This window comes from Bacillus rossius, chromosome 1, assembly GCF_032445375.1.
Source record: "Bacillus rossius redtenbacheri isolate Brsri chromosome 1, Brsri_v3, whole genome shotgun sequence".
Lineage (NCBI taxonomy): Eukaryota > Metazoa > Arthropoda > Insecta > Phasmatodea > Bacillidae > Bacillus > Bacillus rossius.
Window position 1 is genome coordinate 355088936 of NC_086330.1, and position 9987 is coordinate 355098922.

General features: G+C 44.6%; 1 protein-coding gene across 1 annotated transcript; it reads left to right on the forward strand.

The window, feature by feature from the left end:
* Nucleotides 1–4582: 4582 nt before the first annotated feature.
* On the forward strand, nucleotides 4583–7701 carry LOC134528264 (glutaredoxin-related protein 5, mitochondrial). The gene is made up of 2 exons (XM_063361739.1): nucleotides 4583–4968; nucleotides 5879–7701. Exons 1-2 carry the CDS (start codon nucleotides 4704–4706, stop codon nucleotides 6076–6078), a joined length of 465 nt encoding a protein of 154 aa, XP_063217809.1. The 5' UTR covers nucleotides 4583–4703; the 3' UTR covers nucleotides 6079–7701.
* The last annotated feature ends 2286 nt before the right edge of the window (nucleotides 7702–9987 follow it).

The window sequence follows — 9987 nt, forward strand, 5'->3', positions numbered from 1 at the left end:
CCCAACTGCCCTAATTGGAACGACTCACCACACTGCTCCCGGGGCGCTGCCGCTGCCGTCAGGCGGTCCGCAGGTGCTGCCGGTGTCGCCGGGGCCACCTGGTGTCCGGTACTGCTCGCCGACGACCCGGTGCAGGCCGCTGACGAGTCGGGTGCACCGCGCCCGTCCGTCCTGACGGGGCGTGCCGGTGTGTCAGCGGACACCGCAGGTGCTGCCGGTGTCGCCGGGGCCACCTGGTGTCCAGTACTGCTCGCCGACGACCCGGTGCAGGCCGCTGACGAGTCGGGTGCACCGCGCCCGTCCGTCCTGACGGGGCGTGCCGGTCTGTCAGCGGACACCGCAGGTGCTGCCGGTGTCGCCGGGGCCACCTGGTGTCCGGTACTGCTCGCCGACGACCCGGTGCAGGCCGCTGACGAGTCGGGTGCACCGCGCCCGTCCGTCCTGACGGGGCGTGCCGGTGTGTCAGCGGACACCGCAGGTGCTGCCGGTGTCGCCGGGGCCACCTGGTGTCCGGTGCGGCTCGCCGACGACCCGGTGCAGGCCGCTGACGAGTCGGGTGCGCCGCGCCCGTCCGTCCTGATGGGGCGTGCCGGTGTGTCAGCGGACACCGCAGGTGCTGCCGGTGTCGCCGGGGCCACCTGGTGTCCGGTGCGGCTCGCCGACGACCCGGTGCAGGCCGCTGTAGAGTCGGGTGCGCCGCGCCCGTCCGTCCTGACGGGGCGTGCCGGTGTGTCAGCGGACACCGCAGGTGATGCCGGTGTCGCCGGGGCCACCTGGTGTCCGGTGCGTCTCGCCGACGACCCGGTGCAGGCCGCTGACGAGTCGGGTGCACCGCGCCCGTCCGTCCTGACGGAGCGTGCCGGTGTGTCAGCGGACACCGCAGGTGCTGCCGGTGTCGCCGGGGCCACCTGGTGTCCGGTGCGGCTCGCCGACGACCCGGTGCAGGCCGCTGACGAGTCGGGTGCGCCGCGCCCGTCCGTCCTGACGGGGCGCGCCGGGGTGACAGTGGAGGCCGGGCTAGGGTTCCAGGGACAGTGGCCAGCCATGGCACTACCCCCTAGCGGGCGTTTCCCGACGTGTGACCGCCCGCCCCACGGGCTTGCCAGACAGCTGCCCGCGTGGGACAGACGTCGTGCCAGTGGTACCGCTCCTCACGGCAGTACTTGCAGCGCGGAGCCCCCTGGTTTGGTGCCCCGGTGTTCTCCCTGGGTGCGGCACGTCGGGACGGCTGCTCCCCCTGTTGCCTCGGCACTGGCTCCATGTACGGTACCAGAGCCCTGGAGACCTCGGGGGCCGCCAACATCGGTGGCGACGCTCCTGGCCGTCGGGTGGGCGGCTCGCGGCTGCGGCGGACAACTTGCACGTCGCGCTCCACCTCGTTCGCCAACCGCACGAACGTCTCCAGTCCCTTGTCGGTGGCGGCCCTAAGGAATGGCCGCAGTTCGGGCAGCATCAGCTGGACGACTACCCCTAGCATGCTGCTGTCGTCCTCCCCTTCCGCCAGCCGTCGGTGGAGCCGCGCCTTACACCTGATGAAGGCCTCCGCGCTCTCCCCCGCCTCCTGAGGCCGGCAGAACAGTGACTGTTGACACCGGGCCCGGGCACGGGCGTCGTTGAAACGCTCCTCCAGTCCGTTGGCGAAGTCGCCCCACTCCATACCGTATTCTCCGGCTGTGGTCCACCAGTCAATGGCACACCCCCTCGAATGATCGCACGCCTTCTCCGTCCACTCATCTGTAGGAACCGCGTATCGTGCCAGCCTGTCTCGGCATGTCCGTAGGAACTTTGCGGGGTCCTCGTGCTCCTGCCCTCCGAACACCGGCAGTTTGAGGGTGCCGCCGGGGCGCGGTGCGATAGGGGCCGCCGGCATCGCTGACGGTCTGTCCAGCGCAAGTTCGCACGCGCTGCACATGAACAGCCCATTCCTGAAGTTGAGGAACTCCCGGGCCTCGGTGCACGCGCGGTGCCTCACGGTGCCGCACTGGTGGCAGAACGCCACCTCATCGGGCCGCCGATGACATCCCCTCGCGCCGCACTTCATTGTCGACGTCGGCCCTGGTTTCCTGTCGTCAACGTCTGTTTTGTACTTTCTCTCTGTGTCGCAGGTACAGGTGGCGAAAATCCCTGCCGCGGCATGATTTATTGGCAACCCTGGCAGAAGGCATGCGTGACATACCCCTTCCATGTCTATGCTTACCGCTCCGTCACGGCTCATGTTCGTGCTCATGTTCGGCGCGTAGCAGCTGCGCCACCTGATCCGTGTGTGAGGCGCGCGGACTTCCGCTCCCACAGCCGTTATCTCGCCTGGCGCATCACTTGATGCGCGTCTGGCGTGTAACTTGACGCGCGCCTATCGCCAGGTGCCCGCTCCTTTGGCTGTCTGCGCGTCGCGTCCGTTTCCGCGCGATTCCTGACTTCCTAGGCGAGACCTTACTGGTACACTAATTTGAAACACAAAATTTGAAAAATTTGAGAAAAAATTTGAAAAATTTGAAACAAAATTTGGAAGTTAATTTTTAGAAAATGAAAGCCACACTAGTCGGGCGCCAATTTGACGCCGTCCCCGCTACCTCTGATTATTTAGACGTGATTTTGTTAGGTTCGTGTTCTCAGGGAAGGTTCGGCCTTGTGGCTAGAGGTAGGGGTCAACGCAGTAGGGCCCCCCGAGCTGTTATGGCCGCTCGGGACGCCTGAATAATAACACAAAACTTCTTCGGATAGTTGGTGAATTTAATTCAGCACAGCCCAATACATGGTGCTGCCCGTTCTGGCCGTAACGGTTTGCCCGACGCGACTAGTCACACGCGCAGCTCACTTCCTCAGTGGCGGCTCACGATTCTTATGCGCGTGAGGGGCAGACTCGTATACGTGACGCGAAAGTTACAAAAGACACTCTGACATGGCACACGATAGTTTGAAGCACAATACACTACACTAATACCTAGCTCTGGATAAACTGGGCTAGCAACACGTAGGCCCGTGTCTCCGGCGACCCTACGTGGTGTCTAGGTGTGTCCCAGGGACTGAATCGTTATTAAGTTTGGTGGCGCACTGCCGTACGACGGTGATACATAAGCCCTGACATGACGAATTACACTTATGCGAACACTATTCCACTAACATATTACACTTGATGAACTGGGCTAGCAGCACATAGGCCCGTGCCTCCGGCGACTCTACGTGGTGTCTAGGTGTGTCCCAGGGACTGAATCGTTATTAAGTTTGATGGCACGTGTCGCCTGCTGGCTGCCCCGTGCGGGCCAAAACTAAGTAGCCTGTAGGCTAGGTTGGGCGTGAAGCGCCGACGTAAAACCAAATACTCTCCCCACAGTACTTACGTATGACGTGGAACACTCATCTCGGAGCACTGATTGAATTAAGTTAAGTACCTCATGGTAAATTTAGGCCGACCGCGGAACTGTACAAAAGGTTGAAAAGAAATTACACTATGGAAAACTACATGTCGGTGAATGCAAAGTTTGAAGGTTCCGCGTTGCGCGCAGGCTGCCGGCCTGGTTGAGCTCTCGAAGGACACTAGCGGTGTCGCCGCGCACGACCCCCCTCCCCCGCCAGCCCTCCCGCGGAAACGTGTGAATTTCGCGGGAAACTGAACCGGCCAGGTTCGGGACAAATCGCACCGTGAAACATGATTTTGCAAAGACTTAATTATTAATTAATAAAAAATAATGTTTAATAAAATCCTGTGGAAAAACATAATTATAACAATTTGTTGTAGTGCGGCGGAAGGATATGCCACACCCGGCCGGATCCTTGCGCCGGTGTAGCACTCGTTGTATGGCGTTCGCCTCGTCGCACGAACTGCACTTTGCTGCGCGCACGGGCGCGTTCGGTGCACACGCTGTTGCGAGACGTTGATGAGGCATAGCGGTCTTTGCGACAGGGGAGCATTGGCGGTCGGCGTCACGCTGTTCGGCTCGCCTGACTCGGGTGGGTCATGGCCAGGGGTGTGTTCCGTTAGCGGGAACGTATACTGGCGGGTGCAGGTCGGGCTCTGGGGGGGTCGTCGGCCGGACGACGTCAGTGTTATTCAGCGAATGTGCCGATAATATGAGGGCTCAGGCTCGATATCTGCTAGGATTTTTTTTTTACTTTTTCATTTCAATATTAAATTATTATTTGCAGAAATTAAATATATTAATCAGTTAAACTACATAATCAGGTTAGATTCTGAATAAAATAATTTACGAAAATTCTAGCTTGTAATTATGTACTCTGCTTTTATTTAGTATCAGAAGAAACATTACATTTTTCCATTTTACTATAAAATGATACATTTTTAACATAAATTTAATAAATTCAAACCATTAAAAAATTTATGGTAAATAATACCTTTGCTATATTAAAATTTTAACTGACAATTGCTGTAAAATTGCGAGTTATTTCTATGTATTCAAACCCTACAAAGCTTCCAAATAAATTAAAAACCTTTCAATTTACCCGACGTATAAAATGAAACGGCTTTTTAAAAATATATACTTATTTTTATATGAAACACTAATCAAATTGCAATGAAAGGGAACCTACTACTAGCGCGGTTTGTTTGCATGCCGCCGCTAGCTTCACTAAGCGGACGGAGAATGAAGTTGCCAGTCTTATATAACCATCTAGTTATACAACCGTGCTGTTTACAAAAAAATTCATTATTGGTTATGTGAGCTGAAGTTGGATTTTTATAAAGTGAAATGTCGTTTATTGTTAGGAATGTTGTGACGAGTTTAGTGCATAAAAGTTTTTCAACACAATTGAAAAATGTTTCAGTTTTATATAGCACAAACAACAAGGTTGATATTGATGCATTGGTTAAGAATAATAAAGTTGTCGTATTTATGAAAGGTGTTCCTGAGGAACCGAAATGTGGATTTAGTAATGCTGTAGTTCAGATATTGAGAATGCATGGCGTGAAGTATGATGCGCATGACGTTTTAAAAAATGACGATCTTAGGCAAGGTAGGCATCTTTCTCACACTTCTAGTAGTTTACAGTTAGGTTTAGGAATATTGTTCAATGTTATTTCAAAATCCAAAACCAATTAGAGTATAAAACGGTCTTGTCCCTGGCCGTAACGTACTGACATTACAAATACCTTTTTGTTTGAAAACAGCCTCGGTTAAACTGTATTCCTATTGATCTCTGGAGAACCACAGGATCGAGTTGCATCTAGTGGCAAGTAAACAGTATGGTGGCGACAATAGGATCAGGGATATATCTCGTGGATCGCGGTCTCGGCTACGTGCAACTCAAATTTACGTCAATCTTTTTAATGGCCTTTACATGTGAGGTATTTGAAATATGAGAGTGCAGCTCTATAGAATTACTCAATAAATCCATTCTCAAAACAACTTTTTTCGAAGTATTACAGTATTTGTTATGTAGCAAACTTAACCTCACCACTCGTTACACAATAGTTAACTACTGGTTAATTATTCAAATATTACAACACACTCTTAGGAAATGATTCAGAAACATGTTAGGAATTTTATAAAAACATTCAATTTAATTTTAATATTTTGATTTGTAAATTGTTTTTTGTTATCAGTGAAATTTTTCTTATATTAAAAATCCCCAATTTTTGTAGCCCTGTTTTCAATCAAATTATTGATATTCAATTGTAAAGTTGTCATTTTTTTTACATTAGTTATAAAAAGTTAGAACTTACATGTTTACTTAGATACTTTTTTATTTATTATTTATTAAATGTCTAAAATTCTGACTGACATTTTATACCTAATTAATTTAAATTTTATTAAGTTGAACCTTTTTTCTAGCTTTTGCATCCTCAAACCCAAGTGTGCCCCTTGCACAGCTACACCGTGGTTGCCCAGAACAGTTTTAGTAAATGCAGTTTTTGGTGTTTCAGGCATCAAAACGTACTCGAACTGGCCGACCATCCCGCAGGTGTTCATCGGTGGGGAGTTTGTGGGCGGTTGCGACATCCTGCTCCAGATGCACCAGAACGGGGAGCTCGTCGAGGAACTGGAGAAAGCTGGCATCCAGTCGGCGCTGCTGGAGAAGGCGATACAAGAAGAAGAGGGCAAGAAGTCTGGAGAGGCCAAATAGCATCTGCGGGAAGGACAGCATCTGGAATGTCTACTTACCTGTTAGTTCTGTATTTTGTAGGTTTTAATTCTTTTTAATGTTTACACTCAGAACATGCAACTGGTTTGCAAATTATTTGTAAAAAAAAAACTAATTATTTTGTTGTGTTTTGTATTAATTTTTTATCCTCAAAATGATTTTCAAGTAACCTTCCTACTTACTTTTACTTTATTGTGTGTGTTGTTTCGTAGCAGCTACGTATAGTTAATAAACATTATTTACAGTTAACACTTATTTTATTGATGCTCATAACATTTAATTGTAAAGATAAATATTATTAATGTGACGAATATACTTTTTTTTTTGTAGCATTCCTTTGCATTTAGCTTTCCATATTCCCTACAAAGTTTAGAGTTTACGTTTCAAACTCCTAATGTTGAAAAATTAAAATTAGAATATTTTTATTAATAAAACATAGTTCACTGGTAAATGTGCTTAAATTTTTGCAACTAAGGGATCATATTTTCTTTACCACTTTTACATGTAAATTACTAAATAGTCAAAGAATGGCTAACTTAATGGTTTACATATATATTCAGTATTAAATCAAATGAACCAAGCCTGTTAATTATTTTTTTTATGAATGCAGGTTGTGTATGTTGATTTGAACATGTTAGCATCAAATCAGTTATATTACCTTCATAAGAAGAACAACATAATTAATACACCTATGTTTTTAAGTTCAACTGTCTCCTGGCCTGTTTTAGGTATCACTCCAATCTTTCGAAGCAATATCGTTTCATATTGAAGAGTGAATTGTGGCATTGGGGTTTTAAGTGTGCAGTTTATTTTCAAAATATTAAAGAAGGTTTATGAACATCATAAAAGTAAACTCACTTTACGTGATTTTTTTTTAAATAATTCTAACACCAATAAATTATTTTGAAAAGAAAAAAAAAAGGTAATCCCATTTAACCCTATTGGAGAGCCTTCCCGAGAAGACAGAAATGGGATGTCATAAAATAATTGGTTTTATTTGCAAAAACATTACATAGTGGCAGTGCTGCCAAAGTATCACTGGTTTTCCGTGTTTGTTACTGATTTAGACTTACAGTTATGGAATTAAGGGGCATTTGTTATTACAGAACTATAGAAACTTAATTACACTTATAAAACATAGTGTACCTACCAGCATTTTGTTTGAGATATCATGCACATATAGTAGGTTGACTGTTGGCTGCATATGTGGCACAAAATTGTTGTGAAATCCAGTTTAGATAGATCTAGTTAAGTTTTTTAGATGTGCTTTTAAAGACAAATTTACCTCTAAGGAAAGTCAAGAATCCAAGCACATAAAACTTACATCATCAAATGATAATTAGAAACTAGACCTTTTGTAAAGTTGAGTCTATAAATCCTAATTCTTATTGTAAATATTTTTTATAAAGTTTTTTTTGTATTTTGTAATTTTAAAACTATTCAAAGGATGGATTAGCTTGTTTACTGTTTATGTTTGTTAATTATTTTGTAGAGTTTAGTATTTGGCATAAATGTTATCACACTTTTTTGCTGTATGTGATTTTTTTAGTATGCATATATGTGCCTGGAGTTTGTAGGGATTAAATTTTTTAAAAATGAGTAAAATAGTTGACTCATTTTGCAATAGGATCTGAAATCTTTCAACCTCGTGTACCAGCATATTGCACAACATTATAGTATTTTATCCAAACACACAAATGCAGTTTTCAAGTCTGCCCTACTCCACTCAAACATTCATTCAAGGTGTGTTTTGAGTCCTTGTTAAAATCACAGTACAAAAATATCAGTCTGCTGAAAAGATATGGACTCCAAAGACAATATCAAGGACCCATCAATTCAGTCACTTCTGTGAACTTTACCTAGGACTATCTATGGACAAATAAGATCATTTATGACTAGAAGAGTTCTGGCTGTTTATAAAGACAAAAAAGATTTGTCAGACTATCATGATGAAAATATCCTTAAGTGACATTTCTTGGGGAAATCTCTTAAGCAGTGTGGAATTAATTTACTAATGTACTCCTTCGAATACTACCTACTATTAGCATTGGCTAGCAAGGCCAATTAAAAAAAAACACCAAACTTCAGAAGGCACACAGACTAACATTGAATTACTACAACAAGAGTGATGGGGCTCAATAATTGTGACATTACAAAACAGTTGGTTTGCCAGAAGATTTTTTTTATTATTGAAAACCGTATTTCAGGATGAAATATCTGAGGAAAATATACATCTCCCTTACAAGAAAATCAAATTTGGATCAAGAGGAAGATCTGTATGTCCTAACATACAAAGTTCTTTGATTCCTTGCACAAGATATGCTTGGAATTCTTGGAACACATCTACAGAAAGGACAGTGACTCAGATAAGATCAAGTGAGATTAACTGGTTAAAAGTAACTAAGGAGCACCTTTAGGAAGTAGACATAATAAATTATGGAGCATTTGGATCACTAGTAACTAAACACAAATTCACGGAATTCTATCTTGTACCAGGAAAACTGGTAAAAGATATAACTAAAAAAAATATATATATTATTTCATAAAGTGAAAACCATTAGGCCAAATAACAAGTTTAAGGTTTTGAATGGGTACTATTAATAATAATTATTATTACATCAAATATATTCTTTCTTAATGGCACTTGGTACAAAACAACACAAGTGTGTTCTGTTTTCTGCTCACAGTTAGTGCTTAAAAATATTGAAATTTCTATTGGTTTTTACACAAATTCTCTGTTGACAAATCAATTAAGACATCTTTTAACTGTGTTCATCATTTCAAAAAGGAACAATTAAAATCAAAATGTGCAGTGAATGGGCTATTTTAAAGTATAACCTCGGAGTTTTCTTTTTATTGCTTGCCACTTGAAAAATAATATTTAGCTTTTTTTATAAGTGTATGTAAAATCAGGGTAGCCAGTGTATGGACAATAAAATAATTGTTTTAGTCACATCATTGTGATATAGCTTCTGATTGGTTACTTAACAGTTTTCTTATTGCAGTAGCATGGCCTTGGTACAAAAAATTTCTTTTGAAGTGCACACTTTGGAATGTATAGTGTATTGCAGCTATTTTTAACAGTTTAATTCCTTGCTAAGAGTTTTTTTTCTGGCTTTAGAATGTATGTTTAACTATTTTCCCATAATAAGTTGTAATTTGGAACAAGGCTGTATTAAAATTGTTGACAGGAGTTATTGTCAAAAGCAGATTTCCAGAATGTCCACATGTAAGCACAGAGGCGGGTCCACCCCAGGAGGTTAAAAGATGCACTGGATAAAATATTTTAAGTAAATTTTTTGGGGTATTTCTTTATTTTAAACACTTATCTAAGATGGGTGTGTTACTACTAATAAATAAGTCTGGAACTAAAATCTAGACTTAGTTTCAATCTTAATAACAGGGAATTTTTCTGAAGGAGCATCACTGGCCCCTTGGTTGTAGTGGGGAGGGGATATCTCAGAGTCCCGGTGCCCTATTCCCCTTCCTTCACTACTAGATGTCAATCTTGTATCCACTCCTCGCAGCAACATACACAAAATTTCATTTTGGGAAGGAAGGGGAGGGATAGAACCACTTTGCTCGCTGTTTGCTTTCAATTTTTTTTTTCCCTTTCGTTGGTGAGAATGATAGTTTGTTATATATTTTTGTGTGATATCGGAAGAAAGACTCTCTTCCCCCCCCCAACCCTGTTCTGCGTACGTCCTTGGTCCTTGGTCAATGGGTATGCACTGCAAAACCGGGCTTGAAGAACGGCAAGATGTTTTTCGCGCGAGTAGTAGCGGCACAATTACCTGAAACTTGTTTCTCCTTCCCCTCCCGCGGTTGTTCGGCAGACCTGACTTCCCCCTTCTACGTGTGTTTTGTCGGGAGGAGGGGAGAGATCGCAAG